This window comes from Leuciscus leuciscus (assembly GCF_965113295.1).
Source record: "Leuciscus leuciscus genome assembly, chromosome: 11".
NCBI lineage: Eukaryota > Metazoa > Chordata > Actinopteri > Cypriniformes > Leuciscidae > Leuciscus > Leuciscus leuciscus.
In genome coordinates, this window is record NC_138735.1 from 30,300,436 (window position 1) to 30,319,661 (window position 19,226).

Here is a 19,226-nt window from a genome sequence, read left to right on the forward strand (position 1 = left end):
TTTCTCAGAATTGCGAGTTAATATCAGATTAAGTGGGAAAAAAATCAGATATATATACTCATAGAAAGTTCATAGCGCTATTAACACTTTCTCAGACGAGCAGATGCGATGAGACCTGTTTTCTTGTTTGTTCATGTGACGTTCAACATAAAGCCTATTAGCTGCAGTGATGTTCATTGTCCTGTCAAAAAGCCTGGTTTTTATATGTTTATTGCGTGTGTTTCAGTATAAAAGCAGTGTACGGTGAACTACATCACACACTCATGTCCATCAGTGAACCTGATGATCTCCGCTGGTGGAAGAACAACCATGGGCCGGGCATGCCGACCGACTGGCCCAAAATAGAGGTGTGTGTCATCATATACATTCAGATTGTGTCAAAAACTGTTGTAATGTAGTGTTTCACGACTTGACTATTCACAAAACAAGTTTTAAAATGACTACAAGACCCATTTGATTCTTCTTTCTTTCTTTCTTTCTTTCTTTCTGTGTTTTTGTCCTGTAATCTCGTCTATGCGTGTTTTCGGTGCAGAACTGGAATCCTCCGATTAAAAAACAAAAACCAGGAAAGAAACCAAAAGCACACAGAGGACCTGAGGAGAAAGCGTAAGCTCACCACACACACACACACACACACACACACACACACACACACACACACACACACACACACACACACACACACACACACACACACACACACACACACACACACACACACACACACACACACACACAATAAAGTGTCTATAATTGTGTATTTAACCCCATTAGATTTTTGTCTCAATTTTCAACTATGATGTATATAAGGCTAGACACTACAAGGCATAACCAAATTTTTTATTTTTATTAATCTCCACTTCAGTATCACTTTCATCCACTAAACTTTACGGTTTTATTCCTATCTATATTCTGACGGGTTTTACAGAGGGGTTTGTTCATGTATAATTTGCCTGATTTAATACATTTTATCCCTAAAACATGATGAATTTTCTGTTGACAATATTTTCTGATTTATGATAAAAAGAGATCTCCTCTGTAAAAACTTTAGCTCTAATATGTCAACATAATGAAGCAACCTGGCTTTATCAGTGTTCACATTTGTGTTCTGGAAATGTATGCAAATTAGGGCATATTTAATTGAATAATGCCTCATTTCAGTATTTAAACATATTTCAGAAAACTTGTAATAAATTACAATAGTCTTGATGTACTGTAATTAATCAACTAGGGAAATGATGGTGATGTTTATTAGTCTACATTTTGACCCTATTCACCTGTAGTGTCTTGCCTTAACTGAGAATGGTTGCACTCAACGTGCTCTATTATAATGTCAAAGGTAATATTAATTAATTCAAATTAATTAGAAAATGAATCAGATTATGAAATGAAATGTGTAAGTATTGAGCAGCGAGTCTCTTTGGGTTTCCGTCTGTCAGCGGTTCAAATCCTTCTTGGCTGAAGTGATTCGGTTGGATGAGGAATGATTGTGAACTGCAGTCATAAAGGTGAAGTGTGTCATTTGCTGAAATGTGCAGTATACTGTGTGCAATACTAGAATGCGCTCAGCTTGACCTTCATTTCCACTGTGATGAATGAACTGGAGCTGATTTCATCTGATCATCTGATCAGCCGTCAAAAGAGTGAAGAAATGTTTTTTTTTACACATAATGCATTAAAAATGCAGATTTATGTTTCTTGCATGATACCGGGAATGGAAGTCACTGAATTAAACATGTTGTCATGTGACAACAATGTTGCATACTACTTTTTAAAATGCTTATTGTTGCACAATGCATACTTAAAAATAGCATGTAGTGCATGCCGTAAACAGTGTGAACATTCCATTCTTTTACTTAAATTTTTCATGTCATAGATAGAATTTAAAAATAGTTAACATCTATATTAACGTGGTTTTTTTTCCTAGTCAGAAATGTGATTGACGATCACTGAATCGACCTGAATACATACTTTTATACCAACAAAACACATTTTTATGGGTTAAATCAGGTAGAAATAGCTCTTAAAGGTAACATTATCTTGGTTGACACACTATCTTTAGTTTCTGTATTTTGTATCAGCTCATTGATCATTATCAGTGCCCCTATTATGCTATTTTATAGGGTCCTAATGTTGCTTCGGAGTCTCCCACAATAGGTTTACATGCTAAAAAGTCAAAAAACCTTTACATTTTCTCCGGATACTTATTCTACATTGCAGCATCAGCTCTTTTCTCTGGAGTCTGAAACCGGTTCGTTTGAAGATTCAGTCTCTCTAAAGTGTATTTGCATTGCAGAAAACAGCGTCTTCTCAACAACACGAACCAGACGTCTCAGCGACAGCTACAGCGTTTGAGGGCGGGGCAAAGCAAATGTGGTTCACAGGCAACCAGTGAAGACCATTATGCAGATTTGTTCAATCTTTAAAACTTTGCAGGCCTTTTACATTCACAAACTGCTATATTACACACTGCATGAAAGGTTATATTCGGAAAAAGCTTAAAAGAGGCAGCCAGCCAGGTATTGCAACATGACTTTTCCTCCAAGATTGTGTGTGTGTGTGTTCCGCTCCATCATGAGTTTTGTTGTCCCTTCCTCAGAGCACATCTATAAAACATGCTGCCACTTCCATGTTTCACTGTAGGGACGCTGTGTGTGTTCATTGTGATGAACAATCTTACTGACAATCTTTAGCACTTAAGCATGAAGACCCAAAAGTTGTTTTTGTCATCTTCCTCCAGTGTGCTTTTGGCTGAGCTCCAGTTGAGATGTTTTCATCTTTGTGAACTGTTTTATTCTGCCATGAGGACTGTAACTCTTTTAGGCATGAGTCTCTCCCTTAAAACAGTTTCTCTCTTATGCGGACACTGTGTTTGGAGGGCAGCCAGTCCTGGGCAGATTCACATTTGTGAATGTCACCTTTTTAATGATGGTGTTCGGTGTGCTTTAAGGTATATTCAATGTTAATGGCTGCAAGTTGTTTAGTGGGTTGAATAAACGGTTTTGGGGAGGAATTAATCAGTGCTGGCGAGGTTTCTTTTAGTGTTATGTTTCGAGGCATATAGTAGATTCATGCATTTGAACATTTTCATCTATTACACTATATATAATATATTAGCATAATAGTAAAATAGCACTGTAGCTTCCATACGGTTTGGACGCCTCAGGAGTCGAGGTGAAATTGAAAGCGCTCAGATTTCTCTGTCATCTTCTCCCGCAGGGTCATGATCGGAGGAGTGCGTGTGCGAGCGCTGTACAACTACACCGGAGAGGAAGATGATGAACTGTCCTTCAGAGCAGGTGATCTTCGACCCTTGTGAAGTTAAACTGAATCTCTCTGAGGTGCTGACGGCTGTTGCTCTGTCTCACAGGTGAAGAGTTCCTCAAGATTGAGGAAGAGGATGATCAGGGCTGGTGCTGGGGGGTGAAGGAGGGCGGAGTCCAAGGGTTTTACCCAGCCAATTACGTGTTGCCTGTGAAAGGACATCAGGAATCATAGATGAGGCACAACCATGCATATTTACAGTTATGGAAAACATTTATACGGTGGCCATCAAAAAGTATGTTAATGTCTGAATGTCATTGCATTAGATTGCGACTTTTTCAACACTATATCTATTGTTTTGTCATTTAACCCTTAAATGCATGAATGTTTTGCCAATCATTACATATTCGGGTCTTTAGCGACCCGGATCTATATCTAACACGGATGGATCTCTGTCGCGATAATATAAATTAGAGTAACAATTACAGAAGGATGAAATAAAGCATATTTTGTTATCTTTTGAAGCTTGGTTCAGTTTTAGCAGAAGTTTTATACCATCATCACTGTCCTCATCAGAGCTCATTTCTCAGTACATTCAGCATCTGCCTCATATTCGCCAGCTCAACCATATTCTCAAAACCATTGTTGTCATCTTCAAAACCAATATTTTGATCGCTGACATCTTCTTTACTAGATCCACCATCGAGTGACAGTGACAGTAATATTTGATTGCGTCAGTACTTGAGTCACCGAGCCATTTCAAGTTTTTCTGATTATTCTTCCTATTCTTTTGTTTTCTGCCTGCGGTAACTATGAGTGAAACATCACGTCATCATTGTGGATCAGACATCGCCACTGTGGAATAATGGTGAATTGCACTTATTCAGTCATCAAAGATTCAATTATTGTTGTGCAAAAAATATATACTTAGATTGTTACACACCTCGGGTCGTTAGCAACCATATATAATTTATTTTACAAAAAATGAATAGGAAAACAGGCATAATTTTCTGATTTTTTTTTTCTTCTTGTTATATTGTTTATAATGAATTGATTGAGGAATACTAAGAAGGTTGATGTCTAACTTTAAAAAAATTTAATGAGGAGGGAAGTGAATGAAATCACAAAGTATGTGTTTAAGGGTTAAAACCATCTTAAAGTCTTTCTGTGATTTTTTTTTTCTCTTTTTTTTTTTCTTCTTCTTGTCAAGTGTATTTGCGTTTTATTTCTGTAAATGAACTGCTACTCAGTTTGCAGTGCTACTTAGTAACAGTGACATTCAGATATTTTTAAGTCTCTAAATACTTCCACCGTATGAATGGAGAGAATTAAGTTAATAAGTGTGTTCATCGGGAAAACAACCTACAACTACAAACCAGTGTTTCTACAGACCAAAATGATAATAAAATATTAATTCTGTTTCATCAATGGAACCTTTACCTCTTTATTTAATAATATGGGATGTCATTAATTTTAATTAACACATTTTTGCTTTTGGAAAACCTCCAAGAGAGCCAGAGACCTGCAAATGATTCAAGCAGAGTCAAGAAACGGCCTCTTTGTAATTTATATATTGCTTAATGAGGGGTTGTACAAAAACCAGTAGGAGCTTGTTAGAAAGATTACTGTGCACTGGAGAAAAGCCTCCATTATCATCAGAGCCAAATCCATATTATATTTCACCTACAGGCATTCACACCTGAAAAAGTGGAAGGAATAAAACTAACATTTCTGTGCATTGAACACTTGACTATCAGCTCCGGCTCTGTCACACACCCAGGACCGAACGAGCGAAGATGGGATTTGAACAGGTGTCTGGTTAAACATCAAGGAACAGGTGCGTAACTATAGCAACCAGTCAATAATTCTGGAATGACAGGGACCTCTGGTGGCCGATCTGAAATCCCATCTCTCCATCTGTTTTAATGTTGTTTTTACAGTCAAGACAGAAGTTAAGCCTCAAAGCTAGTCTATTTTACTGTTTGCACAAAGTATTACTCTGAATGTTATTTTGTGCATATGAAGTACTTTAAATGCAGTTTAATTACCATTTAAGTTTAGGGATTTTTTTATGTTGTTGAAAGAAGTCTCTTCTGCTCACCAAGGCTGTAATTATTAGATTAAAAATACAGTAAAAATGTGAAAAAAAATGTTTTCTGTTTGAATACATTGTAAAATGTAATTTATATCCTGTGATCAAAGCTGAATTTTCAGCATCATTACTCCAGTCTTCAGTGTCACATGATACTTCACAAATCATTCTAATTTGATGATTTGATGCTCAAGAAACATTTCTTATTATTATCAATGTTGAAAACACTTGCTTAAAGGTATAGCGGAGGATCTTTCCAAATTTTAGATAAGACCCGCCCTCTCCACTTTTTGAAAAGTTTGATTGATTCACCAGAATGATTGACAATTAGGAGGACCAATAGTATAGGTGATCCACCAGGAAGTAAAACATCCTCCGCTATACCTTTAATATTTTGTGGAAATCTTTTATAACATTATAAATGTATTTACTGTCACTTTAATGCATCGTTGCTGAATAAAAGTATTGAAATGACTTGACATCAATGACAAAAACAAATGACTGACATCAAACTGTTCATTGAAAATGTTCATTCATAAAAGCACCAATTTATGCCTGCTTTTTCTTAGCAAATAAATAAATAAATCTTTAAACGCAAAAAAATCCACAAGTTTGAAGCATCTTTAGTTCATTAACTATTTTTAATTGTGAATCGTTTATTAGTCTCTCGTGTAACAAGTTGATGCCACTTTTTAATTTATTCAGGCCCAGAACTCACAAACGCTCACGTACTCCTGTGGATCATGTGTCTGGCCTTTACTACAGCCTAACAGTAGTAATGGGAAAGTTTCGAGTTAGTACACCGTGATAACACCAAACCCTTGTAACGTACGGTTTTCGTTTGGATGCAAGCATTAAAATCTATAGCTAGATACATTACATTACAATTAATAATTATTTCACAGTTACGTTCATGCATTTAAATTTCTTTCGAACCAGCACATTTAGATATATTATTTTATTCTTGTGCACTATTTATTAGGATTTAGCAACTGAACTGGGACGCTGCGATATAATTTCACAACAATAATATCTTAAAGGTTTGTGTTAATTAAAGATCGAAAACAACAAGCTGTTGAGATTATATTGGTTAATAATATCAATATCATGCATATAAAGTGTCCAGTCCATATGTAGCGGGCGATAGCGTCAGTATTAGTAACAGAAGCACATAGCGTTTCAGTGAGGCAGATACAGAGAACTCATTCACACACAAGCACAGTCCTCCACATGCACACACACACACTCACACTCACACACACACACATGCATACATGAAAACCCTTAGTGGGAGGAAACACACAATAATATATGCCACGAGATGTTGATGCACATATGCACTGGAAGAAAAATGAAAGACTGAGGATCATATGACATTGTGAGGGCAGAAACCTAGCGCACGACAGCTGCGTTAAAGACATCAGCCAAACTGATGACACAGCTCGAGTTTCAGCTCAAACCAGAGCGAGTGATATAGACGCCGCAAAACGGGGGAGTTGTTTATTGTTTGTTTGTTTATATTTGTGTGTGCGTGCGTCTGTGCGTGTTGTACGGAACGGAGTGAGGTGAGGGAAGGCAGAATATCCACTGCACCACTGTGTGACTGGATTCTTAATGGGAGGGGGGATGGAGAGAGAGAGAGAGAGAGAGAGAGAGAGAGGTAGGTAGATGGCTTATCATTAAGTCATAATACATACTGGAGGACACAAGTGTGTGGGACGCAGACAGAGTTCAACACAGAACCACTGGAGAGCTCAAACAGGGCCGCTAATGTGAACTAACTACCTCAAGCATGTTCAACATGGAGGCCGAGCTCCATACCATTACGCCCGCTAGATCTGGTCAAGACGCCCTGCTTATTCATTTATTCCTTTACTGGGAGAATCAGCTTTGCTAGCGGCCATCAGCATTTACCAGGAGCTGCAAAAAAATGCAACCTTTTTTTGGTCACACTTTAGTTTAGGGTCCAATCCTCACTAAATAATTAACTACGACTTTTGCCTCAGTAAACTTCTAATCACTGCGTATTAATAGTGTGGTCGATTTTTCCCTAAACCTAACTATCTGGGGCGTCTCCAATCGACACCCAATTGATCTTATTAACTGGGGGCGTCTACTAATCGACACCCAATACCTTTATACTCAAGCTCTTGCGTCTTCAGTCGACAACTGGCCGAGTCTTACTCTAACTAACTTGCTTCCCTAAACTAGCTCACTTCCTGCGCAGGAATAATCGGCAAACAGACTTCAGCAAATGTCCTTCAAATGCTTTAATCACGGCCGGGAGATCTTCCCGAGGCGTTATCAGGGAATCTCTCCCAAGAAGCAAGGCTGGAGGATCTCAGACAAATTCCATTGAGAATCCCACCAGAAAACACGAATACAACAGTTTTTATAGAATCGAGACAACAAATAAGATTATAGTGACTAACATGTCACCTTCAATATGATTGGTTCAATTGGTTCAAAAGCCCCAACCTTTTCCCTCTGTCACTGGCACAAGCAAACTCTGTTTTTGTGATTACTTAACACAAGGTTTGAGAACTAGTCATCTGTCTAGTTTCACTTCCCCTATTTATTTATTTATTTACACACACACACACACACACACACACACACACACACACACACACACACACACACACACACACACACACACACACACACACACACACACACACAATTAAAGTCACCAGTTTTCCCCAAAGAGTTTAGAAACATTTAAAAGCATATGAATGTCGTTCCTGCAAGAAAAACAAATGTTAGTTGATTAATTAAAGTTGATTAATAAAAAAATCCATCACAATAGTTAGTAAGGTAGTTTAAGTTTACGTACTGAGTAGGATTAAAGGACAATTCCGGTATTTAACACTTTGAGTCTATTTTGTAGTTTGTTTTGGATGAACAAGAGTGGTGGACAAAGAAATTTTGAAAATGGTTCCTGTCTCGACTTTTTTACTATTTTAGAATTGCCCATGACCGCTTTAGAATGGGAGTCTATGGCCATGCACGAACATGTCCTTAAAACAACCCTTAACGTTCGTTTTCAAAACTGTGCAACTCACCGAGTGGTTAGTGGTGTTCGTTGATGTTCCAAAACAAGTAGCGTAGCGAAATACAGTTTCTGTCGTGTTTTATTTGGCATTTTGTAAAATCCCATTGATTTCCGTTGGAGGACTCATTGCTCGTAGATATTACTGCGCTACCGGAGACGGAAAGGGGGCTGTTTACATTTGGTTGTAGTCTTTTAGGTCTTTTCGCTCGGTTCTCTGTCTCTCAGAAGGCTAGCGTGAGCAGAGCAACGGAAGTTGCCGAAGAGCGGAAGTTTATACGCGGTTGTGAGGTATCTGAAAAAATAGTTCCACTATAGAAAAATAAACGGATTGAAATCATACATTGCGCCGATATATTTGTTTTTAATCATCAACGAACACCACTAACCACTCGGTGAGTTGAACAGTTTTGAAAACGAACGTTAAGGGTTGTTTTAAGGGCATGTTTGTGCATGGCCATAGACTCCCATTCTAAAGCGGTCATGGGCAATTCTAAAATAGTAAAAAAGTCGAGACAGGAACCATTGTCCAAATTTCTTTGTCCACCACTCTTGTTCATCCAAAACACTCAAAGTGTTAAATACCGGAATTGTCCTTTAAGAGATGTAGAATATGGTCATGCAGAATATGTGCTAATAAACAGCCAATATCCTAGTAGCATGCTAATAAGCAACCGGTTAATAGTGAGAATTGGACCCTGAACTAAAGTGTTCACATTTTTTTCAAGCAGAAATTGCATGGTGACCAATTATGAGATAAAACTGCCTCTGAAACTTAGTTTGCATAGCTAAGCATCAGCGTAAATGTATGTTTTAGGCCCGCCTGTGAATTCATCTGATGCGTTTTGCACACTAAAGAACTGCTTTCCTGGTTATATTTTAGAAATAACTTGAACAAATATTGTGCTCTTAAAGATGAAGGTTCTTTATTGGCATTGATGAGTCTTTCCACTGCACTGTTTTTATATCCACAGGCAGGACCTTCATGTTCCAAACCCTGAAGCTGAAACTAGAAGAACTTGAATGTCTTATTGCTTCATGGTTATCATCTCTTGAAAACATTTAGTGCGAGTTATCTGTTATATCAACCCTCAACAATGGTGACAATTAACAAATATACATTTAGTAAATATATATATACACCTCAAGTTACAATTTAACCATCATTCAGATAAGAGCTTTTCAAGTCATGGATCAGTATGAGGCGCCAAGTGTGACCTGATTGATTTTGTGGACGAAATGAATTTGCATTTCATGCCAAAACGCTGTTACTGTATACTTTAATGCACAAGAAAGAAAAGAAAAAAACATTTTGTGAACAAAATAATCATTCTGTGAAAATGATGATTAATTCACCCGCATACACAAAACTAATTTAGTCCATTAGATAGCCAGGTCACCAGCAACGTCAAGGTCATGGGTTCGAGTCGCAGGGAATGCATGAAAAATACCTTGTAATGCAATGTAAGTGGCTCTGGATAAAAGCATCTGCCAAATGCATATATGTAATGTAAAACGCAATGTTCTGATAGGGTTGCAGACAGCAATGTAAAAGCAATTCTAACTGCGAAAGTAAATATATAAACCAGTAAATATATAATCATGCATATGAAGAGAAAACACTTGCCATGCATCCAATCAAACTGTATTTTGGTACAGAGTTAGGTAGAGTCACATTTGATGTCAAAGTTTTGTGACAGCTTCACCCTCAAAAACATGCACAAAACTACACAAGGTACAAGGAAATATGACATTAAATAATGAACTTGCTGTGAGCAAAAACCAACAAAATCCAAAAGACATTTTTAAACCAATATAGTCAGCTTTCCTATCTGTTTAGTCAATATCATGTTAATGATTTTGCATATTTTGGGGCTTATGCAGTTCAAGGTAATACTAACACATTTCAATGTTTTATTTCCTTTTGTAAGATGCAAACATTTTTGCAGGGTGAACTCTGAAGCAAAAGCAGCTCAGAACCAAAACAGCTTTTCCATTTTAGATTTCAGTTTAAGTTGTAGTAGTAGGCTAGGCATGATCACAATCTCAGTCGTCCCTGCAGATGAAACAGTGTGTGTTTGCATGGATGTATGGAAACAGGCTAGAGCAGGTGTGTTTTGTGCATGTCTCAGTGGTCGCTGTATTCAGGACCGTGGCTACGGACTTTGCGTAAGATGTTGCGCTGGGTGCAGCATCAGTCCCTGTGTACGGCCACGACGCGCGCGAGCTGCCTGCATACACTCACAAAAATGCGCCAGTAGGTTTGTACGCCTCGTACCCCGGATAATCAAATTACATTCGATTTTTACACTTTACAGCGAGCGATTGCGTCGTTTTTCTCTCTCCCAGCGGTGGTATGATCTGTTAACTATATATTCACCGTGTCGGCGCGCACTGACGCGCTCCGGATCTGTGAGAGACACCGAATCAACGGGAGGAAAATCATTAGAAGAAGATTCGTCGAGTCGGCGCGAGGAGAAAGGAAAAGGTACAATGTGCATTTGATTAGATGAATGTTCTCAAATGCTGTGGAACTGATCAATAGATTTGGTTATAATTCATGATGTGGGATTGACGGCAATTGGTTTGATTTAGGTTTCCTTGTATTCAACATGATTCATTAGAAGAGGATCCGGAGGATGTGATGGATGCATGAGAGGAGAACGGTAAGATCTTTCATTCAGAATTCGTTTTATTTATTTATTTAGCTAGTCAGTTTATTTACTTAAATATTTATTCATAGCAATGAATCTGGCCGTTGGAATTGTGATGATTTCGCAGTTGGCAGTTGTGTTAATGATGGCTTGGCTTGATTTGCATTTTTCTTTCTCATTATCCGTGAATTACACAGACACCCGTGTGCCATTTTGTTGCGCGTCTTCGAGGGAGTGCGCGCGCGTGTCGGGGCCTCACTTGTGTATTTCACGCGCGTACGGCGGTCTCCGTTAAGACGCCGCAGTCACTAACGCATTCAGATGCACCGATTTACTCACATAAGAGCATCAGACCCACTGCAGTCTCTGGCATGGTGGAGATCACTGCATCTGATGCCTTATGAAGGTTAATTAATAATCAATATAATGGCTTATGAAATAGATGTTTAATCTATGCATTTGACTCGTTTTTTGGCCTGTGGCTGGTTTTAACGAAGCCGTAGTGCAAACAGAGCGCCGCCACCCAACCGGATTCCGACATCCAGCATCTGCAAATCAATTTAGCGTTGTCATGGTTACAGTGAAGCTGCACCACCGCACCTGTGACACACACACACACACACACACACACACACACGCGCGCGCACACACACACACAGTAAAGATGCGCCTGTGTGTGATGATGGACAAAGATGTTAGAGCCATATTAAAACAAAACGTTGAATTAAAATCGTATTTTGCAAGACTGTCTTTGGATTAATTTTAAATATTTCTGATGTAAGACAGTGTGTGTGTGTGTGTGTGTGTGTGTGTGTGTGTGTGTGTGTGTGTGTGTGTGTGTTTGCATGCACAATCTTGCTTTATAATTAATAAACGTGCTCTGTTATCAGTTAAAGGTCGCAAACTGTTGAAACAAACCCGACTGGCATTAGTTTCCCATTAGCTCGAGTTTGCTCTGCATGTAGGCTAAATACCCTTACTGGTGCTTTAGAGGCTTATTCACTGTGCACATGTGTTCTGCGCATGCCTGCTTTGATGTCAAAATTGATTAATAAAAGTGATCATTTCAAATGTAACGCAAACATGTTTTTCTTGTGCCTTGGGTTTGTAGGATGAGTGCATGATCTTACACTGATTATGTCTCTAATAAATGTGTGAGTTCATGTAACCGCCTTGAAACGTGTTGTTTTATTAGGTAAATGTCACAAATAGTTTAAAGTGAAAAAAAAAAGGAAAAAAAGATTGGAACACCTTTTTTGCCCATATTACCTCAATTCCACTTTGCATGTAAACCTTTTCTGGTGTCCAAATATTTTCTTTCTTTTTCTGTGTCTATTGGTTTCCATTTTGATGTCAGTAATTTCATATAAACATGGTGGTGTCGAGCTCAGACTTTTGGTTTAGAGTTAATTTCTAGCCAATCTTACACCTTAAAGCTAAAAGACTTAAAGACTTGAGTAGAATTCAGAAAAAACAACATTTGTTTAAATATAGGCAGCATTTACTAACATTCTGTTTATACAAACTAATCCTGCTGCTATTGCATTACTGTCATCCAACATTCGTCATTATTCTCTGTTTATTCATTGTAAACTTCAGTGTTCAGACATGAGAGTTGTTTACCTCTTGGTTTCAATATTGGCAGCATTTACCAACATTCTTGCAGTCTGTTTATACAAACTACAACATTCATCATTATTCTCTATTTATTCATTATAAACATCAGTGTTCAGACATGAGAGTTGTTTAACTCTTGCTCGTATGCACAGTGGTTGCACACACACATTTCTTTGTACAGTTTGTATTAAATGTCTGTTTTCATTTACATAAGTAATAATGTGAATATTGTATTATTGTATATTCTCATTATTCTACTTTTTATGTTTACAGAACCACACATCTATGCACATTTAATAAAGAATACTAATTTGCAAATATAATTTTAGAGCTAGACATTGTTCTGACCGGACAAACCTGTTGCCTTCAACCAGTCAAATTAAATATTAAACCTCACATTTTTTTCAGTCAAGGCCAGACCAATCCGAGTCTGGAAGGTTGAGAAAGAAAGACTGTGTTATTGACTACAGCTGTGGCTGCTCAATGTTTATAAGTAATAAAAGCAAAAGTGGAAATAATTTGAAATTACAATTCTGCTTTGACTGGGCTAGAGGTCACAGTATTTAGTTGCACAGGTCACAGTTTTTAGTTGCTGATGTACTGACCCTAACACCCTTAGCTAAATGAAATACGATAAGCTGTACATATATGCAGTTTTTGACCTCCTTCGTCCTTTCTCTCTCTCTCTCTCTCTTGCGCGTTCCCCGTCCCGTGTTTTTTCTTCCAGTAAGCAAGGCCAGTGCTGACTGTGATGATTGTGATGGCAAGCAGAAGACTCCCGTAGCAGCATCCAGTGCTGTTGACAACTGTGTGGATTACACTTTGATGCCACAAGATACCTGATTCCACAAGTTAATCGTAAAAAAAGTTAATTCTCTTTCTTGTTTTGTGGATGTTGTCATTCAAAATACACTTCCATATTTATTATTTATCATAAAATTAACATTTAAGAAGTTTTTAGGGTTTTTGGTGCTCACTATTTGCTTTGTTTTGTTCAGGAAAGGGGCAGGACATGATTCAGTTGCCATGCAGGCTGCTATCGTAACAGGCTTTTTCAGCCCCTCCCCCCTTATCTGGTTGGTCCAACTGTTGTTGTGGCCACACCTCCTTGGACCTCGATTGGCCGAAGCCAGTCCCGCCTGCCCCAATCCCTGCAGCTGTTCCAATCAAGCCAGTCGAGTGATCTGTACCAGAAAAGGCTTAAATGAAGTTCCACAGAGTATCTCGTCCAATACGCGATACCTCAACCTCCAGGAGAACTCCATACAGGTAACCTCCTTGATACCCTAAATATATACGTTTTCTTCATGAAAACTGCATGCCGAATTAGCTAAAAAAGAAAATGATGGATTTCTTGCAATGATTTGCAGAGCCTTAGTGTTAAACATACTTGGTTAGTCTTTGTTTACAAGCTCTGTTAGTTAGACCTTCCAATGCAACAACCATCAGGCATTGTAGATCAGTCATCTCCAATCACAGAGTGACAGATAGTCACGCATTCGCACATACTGAAATAGAACAAAATATCAAAGATGCAACATTCGTGGGTTCTGCAGAATAGGCTAAACGTTAACAATATAGATTCAGAAGATGCAGTAACCCCGTTCCAGAATGTGACAGCTGTTATAACTAACTATATTCTCTTCCTCTCTTCTTCTTCTTCTGCAGTTGATCAGGTCAGACACCTTCAAGCACCTAAATCATCTGGAAATTTTACAGTTGTCTAAGAACCAGATTCGTCAGATAGAAGTGGGAGCGTTCAATGGCCTTCCCAATCTCATCACCCTGGAGCTTTTTGACAACAGACTCCCACTGGTACCATCACAGGCGTTTGAGTACCTGAGCAAGCTGCGTGAACTCTGGCTAAGGAACAACCCCATAGAGACACTCCCAGCGTACGCCTTCCACCGCGTGCCGTCACTGCGACGGTTAGACCTTGGTGAGTTGCGCAAACTCAGTTTCATCTCGGAGGCCGCATTCGAAGGGTTGCTGAACCTACGTTTCCTGAATCTGGGCATGTGCGGGCTTAAGGACGTACCCAACTTGACGCCTCTCGTGCGGTTAGAGGAACTGGAGCTGTCAGGAAACCAGCTGGGCGTGGTGCGTCCTGGATCGTTTCAAGGCCTGGTGTCTCTACGCAAACTGTGGCTCATGCACTCTCGGATCTCTGTCATTGAGAGGAATGCCTTTGATGACCTCAAGAACCTGGAGGAGCTCAATCTGTCGCATAACTCTCTGCATTCATTGCCACATGATCTCTTCACTCCACTGCAGCAGTTAGAGCGTGTCCATCTGAACCACAACCCTTGGGTTTGCAACTGTGATGTTCTGTGGTTGAGCTGGTGGCTTAAAGAAACCGTACCTGATAACTCCACTTGTTGTGCCCGATGCCATGCCCCACCAGGTACTAAGGGCAGGTACATTGGTGACCTTGACCAGAGAGACTTCACCTGCTATGCACCTGTGATTGTGGAGCCACCAACGGACCTGAACGTGACCGAGGGAATGGCAGCGGAGCTAAAATGCCGCAGCGGGACATCCATGACTTCTGTTAATTGGTTGACCCCCAATGGGACCTTGATGACCCATGGAGCGTACAAGGTCCGGATCTCTGTCCTGCATGATGGAACCTTGAATTTCACCAACGTGACAATGCAAGACACCGGACCATACACCTGTATGGTCACCAACTCTGCTGGCAACACCACAGCAACTGCTGTGTTGAACGTCTCAGCTCCTGATCCAGGCAATGGTTACAGCTACTTCACAACTGTAACTGTTGAAACTGTAGAGACGGGGCAAGAAGGGCACGAATCAGCTCGGCAGTTCGTCAACGAGACGATTATTAGCTTTGGACCAACAGCCACATCTGCATCAGCAGGTCCCACTGGTTCGATGCTGTCCTCCTTGTCACCGCGAACTACGCGTGCACCCGATCGCCCGTTCACCGTCTCCATTACAGACGTCGCCAACCTGTCGGGTCTTGAGGACGTAATGAAGACAACTAAGATCATCATAGGCTGCTTTGTGGCCATCACCTTCATGGCGGCCGTGATGCTGGTTGTCTTCTACAAGCTACGCAAGCAGCACCAACTGCACAAACACCACGGCCCGGCGCGCGCCATTGAGATCATCAACGTCGAAGATGAGATTGGATCTCCGGGAACTAGTGGCATCACTGGAGGGAGCACTCTCCACACTGGAATGGGAACTGGTGGAGGAAGCGGGCAGAGTCCAAGGATTCATGAACCTGAGATCATGACCCTGCCGAGCGTTGGGCAATCGGATCACCTGAACCACTACTACAAACCGCACCACTTTAACAACAACGTGCTGGGCTTAAACATGACCACTGGAATGCTCAACAACAAACCCAATCTTTCCTCCCAAAATCAGGCTTCGACCATGAAAATAGGGACCGGTGACACCATCCCTGGCTCGACCTCACCTCCCCTGCCAATCCCCATCCCAATGGCGATGACTTTCCATGGAACTCTGAAAGGCCTTAGTCACGTTCCCAATATGCAGACTGAGCCGCTGTTGCTATCGAATGGCTCCAAGGAGAGCGTTCAGGAGACCCAGATCTGATTACTCACATACACATGCAGGAAGGGAAGTAGACTGGATTTTATGCCAGTGTGACTGTCAAGTCTTTGAGATTATGGAACTCCATCCCTTTCCGACAGATTCTATGGAATATTCCGTTCAGTGAACAGAGAGACAGGGTTTTACTGACGTGGACATGGCGCTATTGAGTACATATGTGCCAAAGCAAGCGTCTTTTTTGCAGTTCTTTTTGAGTTGTGTCCGCGTATAAAAAAATATAGTCTATATTAAAGTAGTGTAATTACTTAAGTGTTGGTTTGCCACAGTCCAGCGACACAGAGTACACACACCGATGTACAGCAGCTAACAGACCTGTATAAAAGCATACACACATTTACACTCCCCGGAGGTTGACATCATTATTCATTGTACTCACCTCGGTAGGTAGTGTACCTGTGTGTGTGTGTGTGTGTGTGTGTGTATGTGTGTGTGTGTGTGTGTGTGTAAGGGACAGTATTAACTGAGACTGATTCAGAAATAAAGACTTAAACTGCTGTGATCCAGAATACATGCTCATGTTCACTCTGCTTCATGATGACATTCTGAATCTAGCACAAGTGAGGATCAGTTCATAAGCTCAGAAATCTGAACTCTAAAAGACACCAGTTTCAGGGTGACACACATCATACCTAGAGGAGAGGGCAGAGAGAAGAAGCCTTTCCCTGTGAACAATAAGAGTTACTTGGCTGTTGTCCTCAGCAAAGGTACCATAGTACCTCCCAACAAGCCGCCATAGTGCAAACTCTCTGTGCATATCTACGTTTGAAGAGATCGTGAGTGTCATATGTTTGTCTTTTCGCCTGTCAGCGCTGAAATGAAGAGTAACAGCAGTGTGTAAGGGCTATTTCACTGGCATTGGGTGTTTTTGATGTGCGCAGAACGTATCTGGACTTAAAGCCAACATGAAGCGCCATTTAACTTCTGTAGTATTTCTATGTGAAACATGGATGCAGGGCGGGACTTGACTTTATCCATCGGGAATTTATTGGATCGTGAAAAGTGGGTGTACCAGAATGGAGCCAGGAGGGATTTGTGATTCTAGCCGAAATGGAAAGTCGTTTCAGAGGCGGAGCAGGTTACAGTTTGATAAAAAAAAATCTAGATTTTTTTTTTTTTTTTTGCTTGGCATAATGTGCACAGTTGAATCGTGCACAATAAGGCCAGGACTGTGTGTTAGGAAAGTAAATAGTGTCCATTTTGAGTTCATGTTGACTTTAAAATAAGCTGTATTAAAGCTTTGAAATATACTGGGATACGCAGCACAGGAGAATTTCATTGACTTGAAAATTTTAGATTTTTAACAGAGACAGAATGAAAGACATTGTGAAAATGTCCAGATTTTTCTGACGAAAGATTTTGCAATATGACATGTAATCTTATGTAAAGATTTTCAAGTATACTGTTTATAGACCAAATCAGTGGGTTTGGGTTCAAGGGGCTGGTTAAGGGTCAGGGTTCAGGGAATGGGAATACCGCTCTTTGGGCCACTTCAGATTAAACGTTAGCCATCCAGTTGGCGAAACTTGTATGCCTCACTTTCAGAGAGTATTTTCTTTGAAGAGATTTGTGGACTGACCAGTCCTTCGTGGGAGCCATACAACAACTGCTGACTACATAAAGCGATCTATTGATCAAGTTCCTCATTCTTGAATGGCTTTGAAGTTGTATAATAACAATGTGCAATGTGCCATTAACTGGAGTAGAGTACACATGCGTGTATTATTGTAATTGCTGCATTAAACTTTATTCGGTTTTTAATTTCCAATTCATCATCTTTTTATCAAACTGTTGTTGTTAAAACTGATTCATCCTTTTGCAAATGGTGGGAACTTTAATTAATCAAGCTGGATTTCATTTGAACAACTGGGCAATTGTTTTCTCCATCGACATTATTAATTTTTTGTTGAAGTGCTATACATAGCCTCAGCAACCTGAGGACATTATATCCCTCTCAAATGTCTCCCTGCTATTCGTCATAATGGAATTATAGGACAAACTATATTTTTTTCTGTTTCTTTTATTGCTTCCCCTCTTTCTCCCTACAGTATGAAAGCTGATTGTGTTTGAATATCCAGTGGAGTTGCTTAGCAACAACATCATTGCCAGGAAATGCTCTTAAAAGCTTATTGTAGCACCTGACCCTCATCGGCTGATGCGGCACATAGGTAGAGCAGAATTACGTCAGTATCACATAAGCAAAAGGTTCGTTAATGTGAGGAACGTGTTCTCTGCCTCGCTCTGTGTCCTCGACGCCTAAAAACTGCACATTGAGCTGGGAAAGATATGAGATGATCTTATAAACACACATGCTGGCGTGTTTGCATTGAGCCCGGATCCAAAATTTGCATAACAGATTTGAACATTTTTTTTGCCTGTTGAATGGTATTGATTTTGGTGGAACACATCTGTATAATTCCAAGCGCAATGATAAAGCAGTTACCACAATTGAACCTTGATTTGGCCAATTAGCCGTATTGGGTGAGAAAAATTCAAATTCTAGAGAGCATTTTTGGTGCAAGATGAGATATAGTCTGTACATTTTAAATGCATATATATATATATATATATATCTGATCATTTTGGAGTTTTTTTTTTAAGAGTACACCAGCATATTGCTAACATACATCAACTACAAACAAGTGTAGTTGATACAGACAGGCGTTATAGCCAGCAAACCTCACCTTTAACCTTTCCATACCTCTATTTTATCATATAAACTTGTGAAATGCAAAATGGCTAAACCCTGACCTGCCCCAGACAGTGTGTCAGAGTTCAGATGTGTGTTTCGTCCTGTAGCAGGTTGTTCTTCTCCTCTATGCATCCTCTCTGCGGTCAGAAAAATCACATTTACCCTTACGGCTACTGAGAGACAATTCATCTAAACCTTTCCCCGTTTCAGAAAGCTGCTCTAAGCTGATTTCACTGGCTGTGAGATGAAGAC

General features: G+C 39.9%; 2 protein-coding genes across 2 annotated transcripts in view; both read left to right on the forward strand.

Annotated features, from left to right (window-relative positions):
• LOC309508932 (protein kinase C and casein kinase substrate in neurons protein 3) overlaps window positions 1-4,692 on the forward strand; it is a 13,020-nt gene extending 8,328 nt beyond the window's left edge. Inside the window, exons 7-10 of the mRNA XM_082183491.1 lie at window positions 227-347; window positions 533-606; window positions 3,220-3,299; window positions 3,371-4,692. Of these exons, the coding sequence (XP_082039617.1) occupies window positions 227-347; window positions 533-606; window positions 3,220-3,299; window positions 3,371-3,498 (403 nt within the window). The 3' untranslated portion in view covers window positions 3,499-4,692. The remainder of the gene's footprint in view (window positions 1-226; window positions 348-532; window positions 607-3,219; window positions 3,300-3,370) is intronic.
• An 85-nt stretch (window positions 4,693-4,777) lies between these two features.
• Window positions 4,778-18,043, forward strand: lrrc4bb (leucine rich repeat containing 4Bb). Its single transcript, XM_082183447.1, has 7 exons — window positions 4,778-5,101; window positions 9,383-9,449; window positions 9,788-10,896; window positions 11,004-11,074; window positions 13,407-13,546; window positions 13,678-13,948; window positions 14,348-18,043. The coding sequence occupies exons 6-7, from the start codon at window positions 13,706-13,708 to the stop codon at window positions 16,265-16,267; spliced, it is 2,163 nt and encodes a 720-aa protein (XP_082039573.1). The 5' UTR covers window positions 4,778-5,101; window positions 9,383-9,449; window positions 9,788-10,896; window positions 11,004-11,074; window positions 13,407-13,546; window positions 13,678-13,705; the 3' UTR covers window positions 16,268-18,043.
• The last annotated feature ends 1,183 nt before the right edge of the window (window positions 18,044-19,226 follow it).